This window comes from Callospermophilus lateralis, chromosome 4 (genome assembly GCF_048772815.1).
Source record: "Callospermophilus lateralis isolate mCalLat2 chromosome 4, mCalLat2.hap1, whole genome shotgun sequence".
Taxonomy (NCBI): domain Eukaryota; kingdom Metazoa; phylum Chordata; class Mammalia; order Rodentia; family Sciuridae; genus Callospermophilus; species Callospermophilus lateralis.
Window position 1 is genome coordinate 93,605,949 of NC_135308.1, and position 24,630 is coordinate 93,630,578.

The following is a 24,630-nucleotide window of genomic DNA, read 5'->3' on the forward strand; positions in this document are numbered from 1 at the left end:
ATTATACAATAGAATAAGTTTTTAAAGAGGAAGAACTGCATCTTCTGCCCTTGACTGGAGAGTGCAAATCTAGGATGTGCTTCTTCCTGAGAGGGATAGTTGTAAATGAAAAATAAAAGGGGGGGGGCACAATTTGCTAAAGTACATGACTCTCTTCCCAATATCACCTATTTGTTTTCTTTTGAAGTTTCCATTCTTGAGGGAAACGGGGCATTTGAGCCCTTGGACTTCATGGAAGACTCAACCTTGGGCAGCAGCAGCCCTGACATGGAGGACTGCGTTTTGGAATCCTCATCCAACCAGAGCCTCTCTGTAGGCTATTTTCCCCATGAGGACAGCATTGACTGTGAGGATATCATACCCTGTGAAGAGCTGACTTCTCAGGGTCCTTCCTGCCACTTCCTCCCTCCTGTCCAAGGGGCATGGGGAACTGAAAGTGTAAAGAGACCCACGGAGAGACAAAATCCAATTCAGGAGAACCCAGAGAAGCCTGGCGAAGAAGCCATCCTCGAGGTCTTGGATGCCTATCTGGACTGGCACTGTGAAGACTCGGGAGCTAATGGGGCTCTAAGTGAAGACTCCCAGAGGGTGGACAAGTGCTCACAGGAGAGGATAAACCAGACCCTCTGGGACCTGGATGAGCTCATGAAAGATCTGGAGGTATTTCTGGAGAGTCAGAAGGATGACAGAGATGATGACCCTGTGCTGTCCGATTCTCCTCAGGAGGAGGATCTCCAGCCGCGCAGCAGTGCCTCTCCCCAAATGGATCAGGTCAGTCATCAAGAACCTGAAGCTTGTGAGGACTTGCCCAAGTGTGACCCACCAGAAAACGGAGACATGGACCAGTTCCCAGAAATGCCTCCTGAGCTTGAGGACGATGAGATTGTTGAGGTGAGCACAGAGCAGCCTCAGTGCAGAGCAAGGAGTGGGTCAGGGAGGGGGTGCCAGGCTGGACAACATGGAGTCATTGTACCTGCTGTGAAGCAGAGGTGGACCCCAGTGTCTGAGCAGATGAACAATGGGAGAAGCAGGACAGCCAGGAAAGGAGCTGGGGGAGAGGGGTGGGGAACATGCCAAGGAACACTGAGTCAGGCAAGAGAGGGGAGAGCAGAGAGAAGGACTAATGATAATACAAACAAGTGTGTGTGTGTGTGTGTGTGTGTGTGTGTGTGTGTGATGGTTAATGAGTAATGAAACTTTCCATTTACAGTTGGCCATTTTTGGTAAAAAAAAAATAAATTAGATATTCATGAGTGACTAGATATTGAGTCCATTGGCTGCTGAGACTGTATGCACTCATCCTCTTTGTCTTCGCAGATGCAAAGCCAGGACAGAGGCACTGAAGAAACCTCTTCAGTCTTATCAGAGGAGTCAAAGGAGGAGGATGTGCCCTTAGACACCAAAACAACGTGCTGTCTGAATTTTGTTTTCAGCTTCCAGTGGCTCAGAAAGCGACTGGTCTCCTTCATGCCAGGGAGAAAGAGCCCTAGGAGGGTAAACAATGGCCCCCTTAAGCTGGCACTACAGAGAAGACATTTGTTTGGAGGCAATAGAGTCCTACCTCAAGAATCTCTCTAGTTAGGAAACCCAGTATACCTAGAATTTTAATTGTTTTGATAGCCCCTACTATACAATTACCATGGTTTTATGTTTTCCCAATTAAAAAAAAATGTTCTTGTTCTCCATGTCTTCCTTCTCTTCCATTATAACATCTGGGCCCAAGTGGAAAGTATGTATGTTGGTTATAAGATTGAAATGGATTCTCAGGACATTTTAGGGAGTATTATGCTTCCTAAACAGAAGGCATTTCTCTCTCTTTCTGTGCCCCTTCCTACTATATCCCCCCCTATTTGATCTATTATTTCATTCATTTTAACCTCTTTTATCATTAACTCATACTTGCACTGTCAGAGGCAGCAGGACACCTGTGAGTCACTCCCACATGGCAGGATGGTATTGGTGGAACTTCTGGGTCTTGAGCAAGTGGCAGTGGGCAGTGAGTCCCTGGGAAATCCATTTCAATCAATGGTGTTCAGACTTTCAGAAAGCAGTCTGAAAAAAAAAAAAAAAAAAGCAGTCTGTTGACCCTGCAGAATCAGACTGGTTCTAGCATGTTATTCTAAAATGTTCTGGCATGTTGGTTGGTTCTAGCAAAGTGGCTGGTGTAAGTGGCCCATGGAGGAGGAAAGTGAGGGCTGGGAATGCTGCTTAACCACCCTAAAGCTTGGCTGTCTTCCTAAGATGAGGGAGATGGTACCACAGACCTCACAGGGTTGTTGGGAGAATGAATGAGATAAAGAAAGTGCTTGATAAATACTGTGGCTGCTGGTGGTGGTCATGTTCTTGAGGATCTCCTAGGAAGACCTGATTCAAGATGTACCTAAGAGAGAGAGTTGGAGTCAACTCTCATTGAGCTATTTCCTTCACTGAAGCCATTTTACCAAAACTTCAGGTTTTCAGTAGATCTTGATTTAACCAAGTCCTCTCTCAACCCACTGCACTCTGCTGCCTGAAATTCCTTTGCGAGTGTCAGTGAAATTGTCCCTACAGGTCAACTTCTTTAAGGATGGCTGGACTCATCCTTCTTGCTGGCTCTTCCTGTGTTGCCAATTCACCTCCCATGGTCACCATCATCTTCCTCACTCACCTACAGGTTCCCACAAAGGTCCTCCTCCTCCCGCTTCTACCACTACCCTGTGTGACCTTCATTGTTCACATGATAAGCATGTGTTTAGTCTCAAAGGCCTTCCTTTCCTCAATTTCAACCTCCTTATCTCCTTCTGCCCTCCCTTCCCCCAAACATTAAGCATGTCTGAAACCTTAATACCTTAACATAACAAAACAAAAAAAGATGTCTGGCTCTTTGGGCTCAAGGGACTTCTTTTTAAAAGTTGAAACCACAAAAACATATAGCTAGCTACAAAGAACTGTGAATTATAGCCATATAATCATGACCATAAAGAGTTGTAGGTGAGTGTAGTCTGTAGGAAATATACAAAGGGTAATGAAGAAAGAATAATTCAGTACAGGACAGATGACTTTCAAGGTTTTCATACATGAGGCTCTTTGAGGTAAAAATATGGTAGTTTGAGGTAGAAAACTTTAAGCTGCCAGATACATGGGAGTGGAGGTAAGAGTGTGGCTCGCTCAACACACACATGAGAGACATATGCATGATTCTGTCCACAACAAAGAGGGGAAGGAAGAGATGCAAGAATAGGGCCCTTTGTCTAATACAGTACATCACAAGTCTCTTCCAGCCAGACTTCTCTCTTCTCCACCTCTCTGAGAACTCCATCCCATTTCACTAGCTCACTCCAACACTCTCCTCTCCTTTCACAAATACCTGGAGTCCCATCACCATGCCTATCCTTGAGCATCAACCTACGTGCCTCTTTCCCAAGATGTGGTACATCCTAGTCACATGCACAATTCCTGCCTTTTTCTTCTCCCACATCTGCTTTTAATCAATGTTCACCTAATTTCCACAGAGGACACTCTTGCTTCTCAAAAGGGTCATCACACAAAACCATTGAGATTTCCTTCTCTATTCCCAGATTGCCTGGGCAACTCATACTTGTTCTAGGATTGCTATGAGGCCAAATTTGATCACCCAAGGTAAAGGTGACCATGCCCTTCAGTTGTACCCTGTAACCTACCCTGTTACACTCATACCATGACCTATACTTTACAGCTTTTGAGGGCAAATACTAGGTCTTAGTTCCTTTATACTGGGAAATCCAAAACTGTTTCTAGTCCAGAGTAATCTGACTGTTTGACCCTATGTAATAAGTGTTTTTAATATATCCTACTTCTCTGACATCTTTTCAATATGAATTTTCAGAAGCGAAATACAGCAACTTGCAGATTTGCTTTTCTTTATATTAAATGTGATTGATCCCCAGGATGAAGGGTATTAAGGGGGAAGAGAGACCAAAAAAAGAAAACAGAGAGAGAGAGAGAGAGAGAGAGAGAGAGAGAGAGAGAAACAGGATGACCATCAGGAGAAGGTGAAGTGGTAGGACAACCTGCCGATTGAGAAGCCTATTGAGATCAGCTGAATTTAAAACCTAATTTGAATCGTTTGTTTCTCAATTATTGAAAGAAAGCAGACCATGCAGCAAGTATCTTACATAGATAACCTCCAATCCTTCCAAAAACTCCATAAGGAAGATGTCATTATCTCTATTTCATACATGAAGCAATGTCAGGTTAAAAATGGATTTGCTACTGCTAGAAGTGGCAGGATTCAGGGCCTGGAACTTGATAGGCACTCACTTGGTAGGTATACAGTTGTAGGATTTTTTTTCAACAGATTTTAAAAGTACAGCAAATATTCTAAGAGGGAATTAGAATAGTTCAAAAGGTTACATGGGTTTGGTGTTGGGGTATTATCAGACTTGGTTAGAAGTATGTTGAGCCCAAAAATGGGAAATAAAAGAAGAAACGCTAGATGCTTTGAATGTTTCCAATTATTTAAATGATTGGAATTTAATTCTCACCTAAGTAATAAAGAAGCAACTGGGCCAGGCTTGGTGGCACATACGTGTAATCCCAGCAGCTTGGGAGTCTGAGGCAGGAGGATTGTGAGTTCAAAGCCAGCCTCAGCAACTTAACAAGGCCTTAAGCAACTCAGTGAGACTCTGATCAAAAAAGGCTGGGGATGTGGCTCAGTGGTTAAGTACCCCTGGATTCCTCTACAAAAATACCCACCTCCCCCAAAAAAGAAACAACTGGCTCCATCATGCAAGAGCCTGGCCCAGACCTTGGGGAATTCAACCAAGCCTATAATGAGATTCATACCTGCAATGCTTAGAAGAAAGGATGGGTTTAAAGATTGAATGACTGAAAAACATAATCTGTACATGTGAAATTTAAAAAAAAATCTTCCACAGGGTTAGTTGTGATACAAAAGAGATAATTATTTATAACTCCCAGGGGAAATTAGCATTGAATTACTAATCCAAAGCTCATATACAGAAAACCAATCAACCACAGTATGTTTCTCTCCCGTGAACATCAGAGAGTTGTCCTTTAGCATAATATTTGCTGCAAATAATATTTCATTGACAAAGTGGTGCTCACAAAGGGCTGTGAGTATTGTATAGTCAGTCCCACTCCCATGTTAGCTGAAAATGAGACTCTATCCTGCTCAGCTGGTCCCCTTAGGCCCTAAGTTCCACAGGGCTGACATACAGCATATTGACCACACTTAGTAATATCCTATACTGTAATCTTGCTAAGAGAGTACACCTTGGGTGTTCTCACCATGCACACATACAAGCACACACAAATAGTAACTATGTGAGGTATAGAGGCATTAACATGATTGTATTGAATACTTCACAACATATACATATATAAATCATCACATCATGTGCCTTAAATATACCATCTCTGGGTTGGGGCTGGGGCTCAGCGGTAGCGTATTTGCGGGGCATGTATGAGGCACCGAGTTCGATTCTCAGCACCATATATAAATAAATAAAAGTCTATCAACAACTAAAAAAAAATTTTTTAAATATACCATTTCTATCTGTCAATTATACCTCCATATATTCCCACCAGTCCTGTTTCTAGCTTCTTTGGAGGAAATTTTGTCATCTGATACATGTAATTTGTTTTTGATTTTTACATGGGCTCATAGCCAAATTTGCCTTGAGTTTGAGGAGAATTTGGAGTTGGACAGTACTTCTGAACTCTGCTGGAGCTGTTGACTATGGTACCCTTGGAGATGGGCTAAATGCATTTTTGCAATGTGAGATGAACAAGAGCTTTGGGAGGGGGCAGAATATTCTTGTTTGGATATGAGGCATCCTCCACCCCAAAAGTTTCTGTATTAACATAGGAATGTCAAGAGGTAAAATCAGTGGACTATGATAACTGAAATCTCATGATTGCATCCTAGTTTGAGTGACAAGTGACATGTAAGCAGGTAGGACATGGCTAGAGGAGGTGGGTCACTGGGGATGTGCCATGGAAAGGTTCATCTTCCCTGTGGCCCTTGTCCTTTTTCTCTCTGTTTGCTTCCTGGCCTCCATGAACACAGCAGCACCTCTCCTCCACACCCTTCTGCCATGATATTCTACCTGACCTTGCACCCACAGAAATGGAGTTGGCACACCATGAATCAAACCTCCGAAACTGTGAGCCAATAAACTTTTCCTTCTCTAAGTCGTCTAAGTAGGTATTTTGGTCACAGCAACAAAAGATGACAAACACACCATCCTTATGGAATTTTCTTTGCCCTAAGGAGTCTATCCCCATGAATATATCACCCAGGTTTCTTGATCTTTCACTTACAGTTGGGTTTGGCCAAGGGGAGAAAGATTGGTATATGTTTTCTCTGAACTACTGCTCTAGAGCTACAATCAGGGATTGGGAGTATAGCTTGATGGTAGAGCGCATGTGTGAAGTCCTCGTATCAATCCCAGCATCACAAAAAAAAAAAAAAAAAAAAGCTACAATTGGGGTAGAGGTAGAAACACTCCGTGTTGCTCAGTACTCCCTCTCTGGTCTTCAGCTCTCACAGAGCCCTAGCTGGTAACAATGTTCATCCTTAATCCATAAAGCATGGGTATAATAACGGTTCCCTGTATTGTTAGTTAAGGTAGGGGAGGGAAGGGGAAGCCTCAGCATCTCTCTCTCTCTCTCTCTCTCTCTCTCTTATTCAAACTGCTTGGTTGAGATATAATTCATATTCCATCCAATTTACCACTCAGTGTGCCATTCAGGAACTTTTCATATATTAACAGACTTGTGAGCATCTCTTTACATTTTCTTAACCTTGCTCCTACCTTTGTAAATAGTTTCTTTATTGAATTTCCTTCAAATTTTCACCTGACTGTGTTTTTTTGTTTCCACCTGGGCCTCCGACTTATTGCCTCTACAGTGGCCGCTGGCACCAGATCATACTAACTCATGAAAACCTATTGCTAAATATATAGGAGCTTTGTGAACTGATTCTTCAATATAGCCACCATTTTGAAAATTAAATAAGCATCAACAAGTTATTTAAAAAGTAAAAAATACCCAAAATTGGGGCTGGGAGTGTAGCTCAAAGACCATGCACAGAGTCTTGGGTTCAATCCCCAGTACCACCAAAACAAATGCCAAAATCTGTCACTTCCTAATTATTGTACTACATTTTATTTTGAGATTATTTGCATCTGTTGCATCTATATGGTAGAAATACTATACAATGAAGTGCTTCAAGGTATATGCCTCTTCTCCCAACTGTATTTAATGACGACACATTGATACCTTGAAGTTGACCACTGTAGGAATATATCTACTACAGAAATCATCAAATGGCACAGTCAGGACTTGATGTTTTGTTTGTTGACTGTCTAGACTTATGAAAATGATAGTAAGATGTTAAAAGTACAAATTTAACCTGAAAGTTTATCATTTTGAACAGAAAAAAAATTAAGAAAGTTGTTCCAGTATTTGAATTTATCCAGTCCAGCGAAGTCACACATATCATTGAAGTGCTATGAAACGCCAAAATGTCTTCATTGTTTCACTTCCACCTTACTTGTCAATGATAATGTACAGAACTCCACTTGAGGAGTTGATTGCTAAATATTCTCTGTATACATGCATATACCTACACAGAGTTTAGACAATATTCCATATCACCAAAAGAGCTTTTTCAATTTTTTTAGGTTTGCATTATATGCATTTTATGGATAGATTGAAATATTTTGCTGTTATGAAATCGTTCTTCAAAGAATCACTTATGAGTCATCTATAAACGCATTTAAAATCTCAACAACTATGGCCAAATTGCTCTCTGAAGTTTTTTCAATTGATACTCCTGATAGCAATATATGAGAATGTCTTTTTTCCCACACACCCCAGTAATATGATGTACATCAAATATTTTGCATTTTGCTATGTCATTATTTAATGATTGTTAATCACCCAATAAGATTCTGAAATGCAATTTTAGTTAATAAGATGCATAATGTTTGGGGGCTGGGGTTGTGGCTCAGTGGTAGAGTGCTCACCTAGCATGTGTGAGGCACTGGGTTCGATCCTCAGCATCACATTAAAAAAAAAAAATAAACAAACAAAATAAAGATATTGTGTCCATCTACAATTAAAAAAGAAATTTTATTTTAAAAAAAGATGCATAACGTTTTAAATTAGCAATTATTGAAATTCTATTTAAAATGATAGTCTGTAAGTGATTTGCATGAGAGAAGGTAACATCTACTCTTTAAGATACAATGTAGGAAGCCACCTTTCTCAGGAGCAGACTGGTCATGCCAAGAAAATAAGAACTGAAAGTTAAAAAGAGATATTTGCAGGTGGCCTATATTGGAAGTAGAAAGACACAGCACTGTTTTGAAGAACTCTGCTCAGAATGGGATAGATTAGAAAAGTAAGTAATATTTTGGTTCATTCTCTCTCACAAAAGTAGTATGGGAGCATTTTTCCAGAAGATACTGGAAAAAGTGAAAGAAAAACATCAGTATGTGTAAGAAATGTGAGTAAAAATAAAGTACTTGTATAACTCTGCTTGAAAATCTGTACTATCTCCTGGGCTCCATGCTACACAGCTCCCTGGGAAGGTGGGGAGAGACGCAGGAAGCCTTGTTTCTGCCCAGATGCAACCAGACCTACTATTGCTTTGAGCACAGCTTCCACTTACCCACACAGAGCTATCAGCTGAGGTAGGAGCAGAAAATGTGCATTCATATTATTTGACTTTCTCAGCATCTCTCTTTCACATTCCCTTTTCTACTTCAGAAAGAAATAAAATCTTAGTAGATACAACTGATAGAGATTCAATCCTATGGGTTTAAGAGTCTTAAGATAGAGCCCTGCCAGGCATGGTGGCACACTCTTGTAATCCCAGTGTCTCCAGGAGGTTGAAACAGGAGGATTGCAATTTCAAAGCCAGCCTGGGCCACTTTGTGAGACCCTGTCTCAAAATAAAAAAAATAAAAAGAGCTAGAGATGTAGCTCAGGGGTAGATACCCCTGGGTTCAATTCTCTATACCATAAGAAGGGGGGTGGGAAACTGGGCTGGAAAGAAGGGAATAAGAAAGAGTAAAACTGACTGGGTACATTTTCTCAATCACATTGCTTATGGGTGGTCAGCCTTTTGCACATTCCTTACTTCTCAACATGTCTGTAACATTAAGAAGTTACTTGGCTCCTTGACCTTTGATTTCCTCATCTACAAAGTGCGGATGATAATAGTTTCAACCTCATGGGGTTATTGTGAGGAAATGAGATAATCCATAAAAAGTACAAAGCCAGCATTTGACAAACATGTTATTGCTCAGTATGTGTTATCCATCATTTTTTCAGAAATAACTATTGTAAATTGTGTGCACCCTCATTAAACAATGGAGTTGCTTACAATAGATTTTTCTGTTGCCTTTATGAAATCTTGAGCTAAAAAACTCTATAGTCTTATTCAGAGGTCATAGGTGCACAGAGTTGGTGAAAGTAGAAGACAGTCTCTTCACAAGCACTATAACAAGGTCTATTTCTGTCTGGTTTGGCCCCACTAGACATGTGAGTTGATCCAGGCTTATTTTTAAGTAACCATTTATTTTGCTGAACAAAATTAGAGCTTATATGCATCCATTATAGCATATATCCAGGCTCTATTTAATCTTCCAGGAGAAGAAGTTTACTAAATGATACCCTCATGTCATAGAAGAGCTTACTCAACTTAACTGAGGGGTCCTTTACTCCCATGGACCAGGTTAGACATTTTGATGCTTTCTGATCCTTACATTGGAATCAACTGACCTGGGAGTTGACTGTGCACAAAAAAGTATGGAATACCTCCTTTTGCCTACAACAATTTAATTACATATAGAGATCGGAAAAGAGTGTTGCTACAAAAGCCTAATTATGGCCTAAGATACAATAACCTAATGACAGATTATGTTTCTCTCTCTGACTCTCTCTTTTTTTGTGTGTGGTACTGGGGATCAAGCCCAGTGCCTTGTGCATGCAAGGCAAGCACTCTACTAACTGAGCTACATCCCCAGCCTCTGTGTCTCTCTGTCTCTCTGTGTCTTTCACTCTCTTTGTCTGTCTCTTCCTCATGTCTTAAGTAGCAAAGCAACCAAATCTGTTTAGAAGACTAATCTTTGAAAAAACAGGCTCAGTTCAATTGAGAGAAACATTTTTTTTAGGACACAGTTATCTGTGAGGCACTATACTGGCAGTATGAAAAACAGGACAAAAAAGATAATGTCACTGCTCTCAAGTCACCATCTAAGGAAATAGACAAATAAGTGCAAAACAGTAATAAAATATGGGAAGTGCTACGCTAGTGGCATAGAAAAAGGTGTTATGGAAACTACTAGGAAGCCACTGATTTCACCATACAGCAGGGAGGAGGATCCTAAGGAAGATTTTGCTGAAGTGACATTTGAATTGGATCTTGGAAGATCTGCAAGGTTTTTGAAGGAGGCAGAGAGTAGAGAGATAAATGAAGCAGCATGAACAGGGGTAGGGATGCTCCATGGTGGGGGATAAAGCTCAAGAGATTTGCTAGGATGAGGTTCTGAAGCATTTATTAGTCTTCTAATGTTGACTGAGTGTTATCCTGAAACCAACAGAGAAAACTGAAGGTTCTTAGTTGAAGCAGTGACCTGAACAGGCTTAGTTTGAGGGAAGGTCATTGAAGTAGCAGTGGGGAAGCTGAAGATCTGCTAGCCCAGGGGCTTCTGGGCAGAGCTAGAAGGCAATGCAGGAGAACATGTAAGGGTGATTGTGGAAGAAAACAAAAGAAGAGGGCTGGGGCTGGGGCTCAATGGTAGAGTGCTTGCCAAGCAAGTGTGAGGCACTGGGTTCGATTCTCAGCACCACATATACATAAATAAAACAAAGGTCCATCAACAACTAGAAAAAAAAAGTATTAAAAAAAAAGAAAGAAAAGCAAAGAAGAGCATACCCAAGAAGTACAGAGAATCATGAGACAAACACACAGGGTCAAAGGAGAGAGGGGCAAGAAGACGAGGTGACCAACATTGTCAACAACTCTACAGTTACAGATGCAAACTAAAAAAAAAAAAAAAAAAAAAAAAAAAAAAAAACTATTGGATTGAGCAACTAGACCATTTCTAGTGGCTCTCTCTGAGAAACCAGTTTCAATAGAATGAGAAGGGTGGAAACTAGATACTGTCAGATGTGGAAAAATATTTATAATGTGCAGGAAATTTTAAGATAGGAGCTAATGTTGCCTCTCTCAAGGAGAATAGCATTTAAAAGCAACTGACGGAAATCATGAGAAATGGGAGCTAAAAAAGTCTAATCCCCAAAACCAGACAGACGAGAAACATTTGCAGGATGATGTCATCCTCCCCCCTTGGATGATATCATTTTGTCCCTCAGATGTTTAACCCAGACTGCATGAGTCAACATCTATCTTTGGGCATAAGGAGAACTACCTTTTGTATTATGTGCCAGTTCAGAAGTCTGTTTGTGCTCGTCTGGTTTAGATCTGTCAATTTATTTTAGGCTGTGACTTCATTAGCAGTCCATGGTAATTAATCTGTTTAATATCACACAGCTTGAATTTCAGCATGCTCATTTTTATGCAATGTAATCTTAATTGTCCTCTTTTGTTCTTTGCATTTGGAAGACATTAGGATTACATTTACAAGTACATTCTTAATAAAATTTTTAAAGACAAAAGTGGAAATATGAGAAGCAAACATAAATAGACCTAAGAGCTTATGTGGATTACTGGGCATGGCTAGAATAATAGTAATAGCTTCCATGAATTAGTGCTCAGGGTCTGCCAGAGAGTTTTCATAGAATATGGCCAGTTCTCACTATTGCCTTTATATAGAGCTATGGTTTCCAGCTGAAAAAGTAACTTGCCTATGTTCACTTAGACAGCAAATGGAAGAGTAGAGACTCAAGCCAGACCTGATCCTAAAGTCCATGATCTTTCACCACATTGTTCTCTCTTCTTCAAACTATCCTGGTGCCCATTATAACAAAAGAAAAGCAGACCAAGTCATATCAGTGTGTTCACAAGTGATGAACAAGACATTAGTTTAGAAACTCTTATTAGGTGTAAATTACTCATCTAATTTTATTTTGGAGGTAAATATTACCAAATGTATGTGGTTGACCAAACTGAATATTGAATGACTCCTTATCTTTGATGAGAAATCAGAGAAGAAAGCAAGAAAATAAAGAAAACAGGAGGATTATACAATGGGAGCTATGCCTGAAGGGAAATTCCAAGTTTCAAAAGAGCTGAAGATGGATTCTTATATGATCATAACTCTTCAGAAATGTTAAAACTATAGTGGTTCTTTCTTTGTCTAACAAATAATAAGAACATTTATCAGAATTTTATTTCTTTTGTACTAAACTCATTGCTATGAACAACAAGAAAGTGTGCAATATTTATTTAGGAAAGAAAACTAACATTTAGTCAGTGCCTAATTCATCACCTGATACACAGTAGTTGCTCAATAAATATCAATGAATGGATGTCTGCTTCATCTCAGACACTGTGCTGACGAATTGTGTGTGTGTGTATGTGTGTGAATGTGTGTGTTTTGTTTTGTTTTTGGTGTATCAACATAGGGTTTTAAATAGAAGTTAGTGAGAGGGTCATTAAAGCATTAACTTGGGGTATTTCAGGTTGAGAAATCAAGTATATGATATTTGTGATATTTGATACTATTATGGGGTTATTTCCCAATGAAGCACACCAATCAGAGAAATCATTTTGGGGAGAACTTTGGGACATCAAAGTCTTATAGATCTGCCATACATAGATTATGAAGCAATTAAATTACACTACAGAAAAGGAAGCAAGGGAAATACTGCCTTGAATTCTGGTACCTAGAACAGATCTGGCATGAAGGAGACAGTCAACAAACTTTTTTTTTTTGGTGCTGCCAATCACCTTATAATTCATGTAAGTTGTGTGTCCTTAACTCAGCTTTCTAGGATCACATTTTCCTTTATAATTAAACAACAACATAACCCTTTAAATTCTCATCCTGCTTGATTGACAATGAAGTTCTCAAGAGGAAGAGCCTCCTTTCTCTCATTTTCACCCGATAATGGTAGTTGTCCTATGAAAGGCTTTAGGTGAATGCTTGCTGTGTGAGTTAACAAATGCTGTGTCAGGATAGATTATCTCTCCAAAGATTTCTTTTCTTTTTTTTTTTTTTTTTTCTTTTCTAGTACTAGGAATTGAACCCTAGGGTACTTACCCACTGAGCCACATCCCTGGCCTTTTTATTTTTTATTTTGAGACCGGATCTCACTAGGTTGCTGAGGCTGGCTTTGAACTTGCAATCCTCCTGCCTAAACCTCCTGAACTGCTAGGATTACAGGCGCTGGCTTTGAACATGCAATCCTCCTGCCTAAACCTCCTGAGCTGCTAAGATTACAGGCACGTGCCACCATACCTTGCTGTCTCCAAGGATTTCTAAGGACAACCAGGTAGTCCTAGTTTTCACATCACCTCAGATCTGGACTACATATCAACCTTCTATTATTTCTCTGGGTTACTGTGGTCTCTTCAAACATCTTTGCTTAATCATGGACCCAACTACTCTCTCTTTTTCCTGATGTACTTCATAGGCGACTTTAGGAGATTAACAAATTTGACTTAACTGTTGAAGATAACACAAGGGATTGACAGCATCAGGAGCAAATTTCTGCCTTCTCTTTAGCCCCATATGGCACCAAGTTGCTAGGACTTGTACCTTCCCACACTTCGAGTCTACCCTGTCTATTGTGGGTTGAATAGGGTCTGTCTAAATTTATGTCTACCAGAACATATGAGTATTACATTATGTGGGTTCCATTATGTGAATTTACAAATGTAAGCAAGTTAAGTTGAGGTCATATTGGAAAAGGGTGAATGCTAAATCCAGTGATTAGTGTCCTTCTTAAAAGATGTAAAAGAGGGAAGGGTCTGGAAATGTAGCTCGGTAGTATAGCACTTGCATAGCATATGCAAGGCCCTGGGTTTCATCCCTGTACCAGCAAAAAAAAAAAAAAAAAAAGTTGCTAGCAACCACAAGAATCCATGAAGAGGCAAAAAAAGTATTCTTCCTTAGAGCCTTCTTCTTAGAGAGAGCACTGCACTGCCAGCATCTGATTTTGGACATCTAGACTCCAGAACTGCAAGATAATATATTTCTGTAGCTTTAAGCTACCTAGTTTATGGTAATTTGTTGTGGCAGTCTTAGGAAACAAATATGCTTCCTGAAATCCCAGACCATGACATCTCCTTTCTTGGCACCCCTGCAGGAGAATTGGAAAGAGAGAGAGCACTCCATTTACATCAAAAAGACAAAGAGATCTCCCTAAGATTATTTTTGCATTCTTTATTGCCTTTGAAGAAGGATTTTAGCAAGCTTGTGGCTGGGGAGATGGCTCAGTGTATAGAGCTCCTGCCTAGCAGGCACAAGGCTCTGGGTTCTACCCCGGGCACCACAAAATAAGAAGGCTTTGTCGCATTCCAGTTCCATTGCAAAGTTCTGCCTGCTTTTCTCAATCTCTCCTGTCAGCCTGGGGTGGGAACAGTGGCTCACCTCTGTAGGTCTCTCTCTCCAAGAGCCTTCCCCTTTGGCACCAAATCTGAAGTCACCTCCCAGACACTTGCTAACACTTTACTGTGTTACAGATTTTTCATAGTAGTACCTGAAATCATCTTGTTAGCTCATTTTTTTCCCTTCGAAATAGACTGATCACTCCCACTAAATTTAAGCTCCATGAGAACAGACTTTGTCTTGGATTCACATCTATATTTGAAGTGGCAATAATGGTGCCTGAAACATAGTAAATGCTGAAAAAAAATTTACTCACTGACTGAATGAATGAGTTATTGTTGCCAAGGCATAATAATTTGAATTCCCAACGTAATGCAGAGATCTTCACTCAAGAAATAAATTCTGAGCCAGGTGCCATGGCACACATCTGTAATCCCAGCAGCTCCAGGGGCTGAGGCAGGAGGATTGCGAGTTCAAAGTCAGCCTCAGCAAAAATGAGGCACTAAGCAACTTGGTGAGACCCTATCTCTAAAAAAAAAATACAAAATAGGGCTGGGGATGTGGCTCAGTGGTTGAGTGCCCGAGTTCAATCCCTGGTACCCCCTCCTCCCCCAAAAGAAATAAATTCTGCATCTTCCTGGAAAGGGGAAGCAGTTCGAGGGATGGAGAAGGAAGACTCAGAAAGATGGTATGATAATAGGAATATATGTTTGATTTCTATCTCGTAGGTCCTGACCCAGAGCTTCTGAAACCCTGAAAATCTCCTGAGTGACAGGATGTTGGAGTGTCTTTGCTACTCATAACAAGTTCCTCACAACTGTATCTGAGTTTATGTTAAGAAAGTGACTCTTAGTGGGTCCCTAGGTAATTTCAGGTTAGGGACTGGTTGCCAGAGGAACCAACTATGTGATTACACCATTAGAACTTTTAACCCTATGTAATGAAGCCTCCAGAAAAATGGATCTAAACAACGGGATCTGGAGAATTTCCAGGATGGTGAGCACATCAAGGCTTTGGGAAGGTAGAAGACACAAAGAGGGCATGGAAACTATACCTCCTTCATGCCTTTACCCCATGCATCTCTTCCATCTGGCTATTCCATCTGAATTGCATCCTTTGTGTTAAACTGGTAATAGTAGGTAAAGCGCTGTCCTCAGTGCTGTGAGCTGTTCTAGCAAATTAGCAAACCCATGGAGGAGGTGGTAGGAATGCAGGACTTTGGAGCTGGTCGCTCAGAAGTATGGGTGGCTTGGATATGCAGCTGGTGTCTGCGGTGAGGACAAACTTGCGGGACTGAACCCTTAACCTGTGGAGTCTGAGCTAATTCTGGGTGGCGTCAGAATTGAATTGAATTGTGAGACTATTGTTATCTGGACAGTTAGAGAATTGATTAGGGTGAGGGGGGAAAAAATCCATTTTGGTGTCAGAGTGCTGTGAATAAAGACAATTCACAGGTGACTTACTACAAACATGAACAGAGCTGATTCTAAAGAATCTCCTTCCTGGGATTTCTAAGGACACCCAGGTAGTCCTAGTTGTCATATCATCTGTGGGGCCATGATTGTAGCTCAGTGGTAGAGAGCTGGCCTAGCATGTGTGAGGCACTGGGTTCAAGCCATAGCACCACATAAAAATGAAACAAATAAAGGCATGCTGTTCATCTACAACTACAAAAATAATTTTAAAAAATAAAATAAAGGTATTGTGTTCATCTATAACATATATATATATAAATTTCCTTCTTCACAGGAATGAAGAGTTAACCTATAGGCATATTTGCTTAGTTCAAAGTCTTATTGTTCAGTACATTAGCAGACATGTGAATGTTGCTAAATATATGCAAATAATTAAAATGATGTGACATAGAATTTGTTAGCCATCATGCAATACTTTTGTTAAGTCAGAATTTTAAAAGCAATTCTGAATAGTGGGAAGTTTTTTTATCTCATGAGTGTCTTACGGCATGGAATATCTTATCAGCTCTCAGAGCTGTCTGTACTAGAGTGTCTAAAAAAAAAAAACAGAAGTAAGATGACTAGTACTCCTAGCTTTGATATGGCTGGATGCATTAGGCAGATTGCCTTTTATAAAGTCCATTCACTGAGTTAGAAAATACAGCCAATCTTCACTTGACCTTATATGGTGGTCAGAGGCCCATGAGCTGTCACATGCCCTTATGTTTTCTTAGAATAAACTTCTGCTTAGTGCTCCAAAGGGAAGCTGCTATGTTTCTGGACAAGTCTTTGAAAACGTGTACCTTGCTGATGAAAAGTGGTTATCGTGTTGCTATGAACTATGAAACCACATACATAAAATACATGTGTTTTTTTCATAGCTTTTTCTAATGTTGAGAAATCATCCTAACTAAACAGGCATATTAACCAAAAATCAGACAAAGCATCTATGGAAATATAAAGAAGTGAAAGAGAATAAATATGATTCACAAAGGAGGAAAAATCAGAGAAATATGGTTTTAGCCAACAGGATCACACCATTTGTTTTGTCTAATGCTATAAGACAAACCATTTCGAAACATTGCATCTGAAAACAATAACAACCATTTATCTGTTTGTGGCTTTGCTGTTTGGTAGGAACTTGGGGGACACAGGTCAGCTCTGCTCCATCTGGGGGCATCTGGTGGCTCAGTTGCTACTGGAGAATGGAGCACAAGCATCCACTTTCAAGATGGTTCCTTCACATGCCTGCAAGTTGGTACTGAATGCTGGCTGGAGCAGGCTAGGGCTGTTGGTCAAGGGTGATGACTGCCCTCCACAGGAATCTTCCACGGTTGCTCAGGCTCCCTTACAGCTTAGCAGCTGGGTTCCAAGAGGGAAGAATTAGAAGTTGCTTATCTTCTCAGACATTAGGCCCACAATTAACATAAAATCATTTTCCCTTTGTTCTGTTGGCCAAAGCAGTCCCAGGCTTATCCAGATTCAAAGGGGGCAGGCGATAAACCCTCCCTTGAGTTTTGGGTGGAGTTGGGTGTAGAGTGACAAAGAATTTGCCGTCACTTTTACTCTAAACATTCATTTGTTTATTAATCAAATTTCTTCAAGGAATTATTAATTCTCTGCCAGGCATTGTATTAGGATACCCAAAGGAATTCATTCAAAGTTGAGTCAGAAATAGTTTCTACTTTCTAGTAGTTGACGCCCTAGTGGGGGAGGCAGATTCCTTAAGAGATGATGTATTAGTCTCAGGATGAGGGAAGCTTGGAGTTCTGAGGCACCACAGAGAAAAAACACTGGAAATAGGGGTCAGTGAGGATTTCCTAGCAGGTGTGCATGCTGGCCAGAATCTCAAATGACGAGATAACATTAGCCAGGAGAAGAGAGGATGGGTGGCAGACAAGTGTGTTTCATGTAGGGATAGCTCCTTGACAAAAGCAGATGCCAGAGACAGCATGGTTCAGGACAAGACAAAGCAGCTCAGTATAAAAGGAAAAAAGAAAAGGGGCTGGGGATGTGGCTCAAGTGGTAGTGTGCTTGCCTGGCATGCATGAGGCAGTGGGTTTGATCCTCAGCACCACATAAAAATGAAATAAAGGTATTTTTTAAAAAAAGGCAGGAGAGTTGGGTTTTATTCTGTGGATCACAAAAAAATAAGTACACAGAATAAAGGCTGCCTCTCCTTCTTCCCTTACTAGTGATAGATATTTGTAATCCTCTTAACACAGGACTGTAAAAGTTACCTCCAAAACTGGGAGGTAAAACTGGGAGACAAAACTGGGAGGTTTTATCTAATGCTATAAAAGAAACCAGTTTAAATCTTTGCATCTTAAAACAATAACAATCATTGATTTGTTTCTGATTTTGCTATTCATGAAAATGCTTTGCTACATAAGCTGTAGAAAATGCAAAAACAAATTAGAGTCTGTGTGTGGGCACAGAAGGCCCCAAGTTAGAGTGCTGTATAGAGCACTGGGCAAACAATGCAGGGTGGGTCTGAGAAAATAATACTGGACACAAGGAGAAAAGCTGGGATTGATGGAGGAGTCCAGATGACAGACAATAGACTTAACCTGGACTCAGGAGCATTGTTTGGAGAGGAAAAGATGATTCTAGAGATATTTAGGAATTGATGTGATTAGAATATGTGGAATCATTTGTATATGTGAAAGGCATAGAGGAAAAAAGGAAAGATATTACATTATAAATCCTTTAAATAATCTTTCCCTTCTCACCTTATTTTCTGGGTCAGACCCTGGTCAGACTATGCATGTAGGGATAATGTAAAAACATGGTGAAGATCCCAAGAGTAATGAGGTTTATCTTCACAAGAAAGAAATGGTCAGAAGGCAGCAAAGAAGAGGAAGAGTCTTCAAGCAGAAATGTTGTCAGGGAAATCTGAGGGACTTTGGAGACAGCAAAGAGGTTGGGGTAGTCAGCCATCAGATATGTGGGTCTGTAAAGAGAATAGGAAAATAGATTTCAAGAAATTTTGGCTATGTATGATATCTCCTGAACTGGTGTCCTCTGGGAGCACCCTGAAAGGATTCGAGTTGCTTTCTAATTACTTAGTGTTGTCAGACTTGTATTTCCTAGAATATGATTGTATGTTTGGGTTGAACCAGGGGTAGCTTGATATTTTGCAGCCTATATTTCCAAGCTGGATATGTAAGCACAATTAAGGCAGTTTCTTAGGTTTCTAGCTTGCGTGCTTGAGTAGTGCCACCAACAGAGAATGAAGGAGGAATAGCTTGCCAGTAGGGAGGAAATGCGGCCCACATTAATTTGCAGTGTTTGTGGTGGCAAGTTCCAGTGGATATGTTGAGCAGGCAATTGAATTTGTAAATCTGAGGCCTCAGATGGAGGTACAGATTTGGGAAACTCAGCATTCAAGTAGCTGTTTCAGTTATAAAAGTGTGTGACTCTGCCAGGGAGGACACATAAAGCACAAGAGAAGATAGCTAGGGACAAAACAGGGGAGAACAGAAATTAGTCATGGTTTGGCCAAGAAGGATGGTCAGAAAGATTGAAGGAGCATCAGGAAAGTATGGTGTCACCAAAGCTATGGTTTGAGAATTTCAAGAAGGAAGCCATGGTCCAAAATATTACATTCAGCAGAAAGATTCACTCATATAAAGACAAAATATAATGGCAGGATTGCTCAGTAAAAGATCACTGGGAACTCTTCTTGCAAGCCATGTTTTAGTGGAATGGTTGGGACAAAGCCAGTTTGCAATTTGAACCCAATGGGAGGTGAAGCAGCAAAGACCACCAGCAGGTATTGGTTACTTTCAAAATCTAGATGGATGGAGGAATAGAAAGAGATGATCGCAGAGACAGAAGAGGGCATAGGGTCAAAGGAAGGTTTAGAGTATTCAACACTTTTTTAATAGAAAAATGTGATTTCCCTCTCATTTTGAGCAGATAAAATGGAACAGTACTGTCAAAGGCAGTGACTTTATAATTATGCAGATGTGTTGTTCTCCTTTCTGTAAAAATCTTCTTGGTAAACTAAACTAACCAAACAAAAATGAAACTTATGCCTTTTGTTGGGTCCTGTTGAACATGTAAGAAAACTAAACACTCTGTGTTCTAGATATATTTATTCGGAATTATAGGAATCCAGTTTGACATGACTACCACCATCTTATTTATAACTGTCTTTTTGCTCAGGTGATCCTAGCACACATCCCAAACCCCATAGGAAAAAGTCACTAATATAGTCAGCCAAGGGACTGGGATACAGTTCAGTGGTAGAGCACATAAACAAGGCCCTGGGTTTGATACCCAGCACCACACACACATGAAAAAAAAAAGTAATCATCTAAGTATGATATACACTGATGTCCAGGCAACAGACACATAGGTTGTTTTCATATCTTGGCTGTTGTGAATAACGTTGCAGTGAACACTGAAATGTAGATATCATTATGAGGTGGTGATTTCACCTCCTTTGCATACACACCCAAAAGAATGATTGCTAGGTCATATGGTAGTTCTATTTGTAATCTGTTTAGAAACCTCTGTTCTGGTTTTCATAATGGCTATAACAATCTACTTTCCCAGCCAGGCATGGAGGTGCATATCTGTAATCTTAGTAGCTCAGGAGGCTGAGGTAGGAGGATTACAAGTTCAAAGCCACCTTAGCAATTTAATGAGGCCCTAAGCAACTTAACGAGACTCTATTTCAAAATAAAAAAATAAAAAGATCTGGGATGTGGCTCAGTGGTTAAGTACTCCTGGGTTTAATCCCTAATACCAAAATTAATTAATCAATTAATCTTAAAAAAAGCAATCTACATTCTCACCAAAAGTATACAAGATTTCCTCTTTTTCCCCATTAGTTTTAATTTAAGCAAGATAATACTCAGAGCTTGTATAAGTGGTAGAAATATAAACTCTTACAACTTTTCTGTATCAGAACCTTTAAAATTACTATCCAGTAATTCAGTAATTCTAACTCTAATAATTTAGCTAGAGAAATAATTACATATTTTCACAAACATTAAAGTACAAGAATCTGTATTGAGTCTTGGAAAAAACCGATAAGGTGAAATATTAAGATATTAGGGTAAATCCATATGATGTATTCAGTGAAGTCAGATTTTTCAAGAAAATTTAATGACCAGGGAGAGTATTTGTGATTAAATAGAAATTCAGGTTTTATTTTTTTTAGTGTGATCTGACTTTCATAAAGAGAAAATGCATACATGCATATTGACATCTGGAAATAAAATACACTTAATAATAAACATACCTAATAAAATATACTTAATAATATAAGAAACAATTCTATGTCCGGGTGGGCTCCCCTCCCTTCATTGCTTGGATCCAAGTGGTTTTATTATTGGTGATTTACAGTTTTTTTAAATAATTTTTAAGTTGTAGATGAACACAATACTTTTATTTTATATATTTTATTTTTAAAATATTTTGTTAGTTGTAGGTGGACACAATACCTTTATTTTTTATTTATTCATATGTGGTGCTGAGGATTGAACCCAGTACCTCACATGCACTAGGTGTGTGCTCTACCACTGAGCCACAATCCCAGTCCTTAATTTTTTAAATTTTTTTTTTATTCATATGTGGTGATGAGGATTGAACCCAGTGCCTCACACGTGCTAGGCAAGTGATCTACCACTGAGCTACAACCCCAGTCCCTGCATTTTCTTATTGTATACTTTTCTGTATTCCTAAATTTTCTACAATGACTTGCACAGTATTTGTCACCAGAAAAAAACAAAGTTAACCAAAATGACATCGCATATGGTGTCTGACTAGTAAATCCTGCTGACTGCAGGCCAAAACCCATTAAGTTTGGACTCAATGTCACTCAAACCAAGTGTATTCGAAGCTCTCTAAGGACCTGTGGAGCTCTGAAGTGCTGAATATCATTCTGTGAACAACCCTGTCCTTGGAAGCCAATAGAGCAGTAGGCCCAGTGCTTTGGCAAGCTGCCTTCTCAGGGGCCGACCTTAGAAAATTTAGATTGTCCTATTTAAGAATGGTAGAGGGCTGGGGTTGTGGCTCAGTGTAGAGTGCTTGTCTAGCACGCGTGAAGCACTGGGTTCGATCCTCGACACCCATAAAAATAAAATAAAAGTATTGTGTTCACCTACCACAAAAAATGTATTTTAAAAAATCATTAAAGAACGGTAGAGTATGGATACCTCAATTAATCAACAGCTGATTAAAAGTAGATTACTAAAAAAAAAAAAAGTAGATTACTGTAGCTTATGTTTGCCCCAGAGACAGTGAAAAATCATGTGCATGGTAACTGTCATTGCAAGTGTTGACATTTCCTCCTCTGTGGGTGGAGTTCTCCTGAGCCCTGGTGTCTGGAAAATGGCAGGGATTTCCTTAGAACAGAGCCACTCCTTATATCTGATTATTGTCTTTCACCCTTTTAAGCTTGGGTAGGATTTTCTTCAGGGCTTATTTTATATTTTAGAACTTATTTAGAAATTTAGACTAAGAAAGTATTTATCTCCATTCTGAGATATAGATCTCCAAATCCGGCTGCGTAACATTACCCTCAAAGCTCCGTCTCTTTCTCCACCCGTCTTCACACAGCCTTCTCTCTTAGATGACCACTCACTTTCAAGGTCTAGATGGATGAAGGCAGAGGGAGATGGTAGCAGAGATAGAAGAGGAGGCCAAAGGAGAGTTTGGACTTTTCAATAGAAAATGAAACAATAGTAATTAAATAATTACAAAATACTAAATCATTAAAATGGATCTCAGACCCATTTGGATAATTCAAGAAAATCTCCTCATCTCAAGACTCCAACTCAATTACATGTACAAACTCTGTTTCACCATAAAGTGTAATAATCAGTTTCCAGAGCTCGGGAGGTGGACTTCTGAATTTTCATGGTCAGTTTGGGGAATCATGTAGCCTACAACACCACATGGCCAGCGGCTACTGCCTTCAGGCACCCCGAATTAAACATGCCAGTGCTCTCAAGAGTGTTTTGTAAAATGTCAGCCCACGTGTGAGGAGCAATTTCCATCCTGGAATAAAACCTGAGAGCTCAAAGTAGAATAGCAGAGTAGGTTCAAGAATCAGATGGTCTGGATTTCAATCCTGGTCTCGCCTCCTTAACCACTTAAGTGGTATGTGACCCTGGGAATGTCACTTGACCTCTCTAGTCTATTTCCTCATCAATAAGATAACATCTATCTCCCAGAGTCATTGGGAAGGCTAAGTGAGACAATGCTTGTAAAGTGATTAGGACAGTGTGTGATATACAGAAAAAAAATCTTGGAGAGTGATTAGCTCTGTGATTAGGGTGTCTTCCTTCTTCACATACAAAGATAAGAGCTTAGAAACATTGAGTGATTTATCTTTGCCCTCAGGAGTTATAGAAAGGACAAAATCCCACATGAGACACTGAAACTATTTGGATCCAACTGAGGAATCCCTTCCTGTCTGCTCCGGGGATGCCATGCCACCTCACTCCCACAGTCCTCCACGCCATCCCAGGAGGGCCTAGGGGCCCCTGGGCCTGCACTATTCCTTCAGTGCTCTGGAAGGGAACCAACGCCTTGATACCACAGTACCTGCCAACTAACCTAGTGCTGGCTAGTCTCCTGCTTCATTCCCCACACAGGCCCTTAGCCCTGTTTTGGGAAGAGGCTGTCAGTATTTTGGTTCATGGTCCACTGTTATGAATCTCATTGCTATTATCTACTGGCTTTGCCTGGCACACACCTGTAATTGCGGCAACTCAAGAGGCTGTGACAGGAGGATCCCAAGTTTAAAGCCTGCCTCAGCAACTTAGTGGGACTCTGTCTCAAAATAAAAATAAAATAAAAAGGACTGAGGGTATAGTGCCATGGTAAAGCACTTCTGGGTCCATTCCCCAGAACCACCTCCCCCCCGCAAAAAAAATTCTTTTTAATAAAAATTGTTTTCTACGCATTAGTCAGTGTTCTACATGTAAGTATTAATTATCTTAATAGCTTTATGAAGTAGGAACTCTTGCCATCTTTCTTTTAAAGATGAAGGACAACTCCCCTTCTAATCAACAGGAGCTCCTATTGCTGTACGATCCTCTTTCTCTGAAGTATGCAGAGCATCATGGAGGGTGTCCTCTTGTGCATGTATCTGTCTGGTCCCACTTTTCCTGGGGAAGATCACTTAGGGGGCTATGTGAACTCTGCTACATCTGTAGTTGTAAGCTTTCTCTATAAACTGTATACTGTGTGGCTCCAGTGGGGTGTGTGTTAATAACCCCTTGGCAGAATATTTAGATATTTCTGTACTGGATAACTTTATCATTCAAAAAGAAAGCATGGTCTGAGACCAATGAAGCATGCCATAAGAGTGAATATTGTGTTTATGGAAGTTCTTAAAACAGATTTCAGTCCATTGATACCTTGTCTCTTCTGCTCTGTGCCGTCGCTTCTAAATGGCATCCTGTTCCCTGGAAGAAAATGTGGTTAAGGCATCTCTTGGCTTGACTCTAAGGCCACTTGTATCTTGGAGTGGTCTTTGCTTGGAGCTCTAACTGCTTGCTTCTAACTTGAGTGCCAGGGAGCACTCACTTCACCAGAAAAAGGTGTTTGGAGGAAAAGTCAAAATCCTCTTCTTTCCAAGGGACAAATACGCCAGAATGAGATACAGATGTTCTTGCCCTTCCCTAATATGCCAGAGCCTCCCC

At 40.2% G+C, this 24,630-nt stretch overlaps 1 protein-coding gene across 1 annotated transcript; it reads left to right on the forward strand.

Moving 5' to 3' along the window:
* The first annotated feature begins 231 nt into the window (after nt 1-231).
* Nucleotides 232-1,490, forward strand: LOC143641636 (uncharacterized protein C12orf71 homolog). Its single transcript, XM_077109261.1, has 2 exons — nt 232-891; nt 1,434-1,490. The coding sequence occupies exons 1-2, from the start codon at nt 232-234 to the stop codon at nt 1,488-1,490; spliced, it is 717 nt and encodes a 238-aa protein (XP_076965376.1).
* Nucleotides 1,491-24,630: the final 23,140 nt, after the last annotated feature.

Bases quoted from the DNA above. Each gene is read 5' to 3' on its own strand.
- LOC143641636 (XM_077109261.1), top strand. From the start codon at position 232: ATGGAAGACTCAACCTTGGGCAGCAGCAGCCCTGACATGGAGGACTGC. The intron at 892-1,433 runs GTGAGCACAGAG...TTTTGTTTTCAG, and splicing joins AGGACGATGAGATTGTTGAG to CTTCCAGTGGCTCAGAAAGC.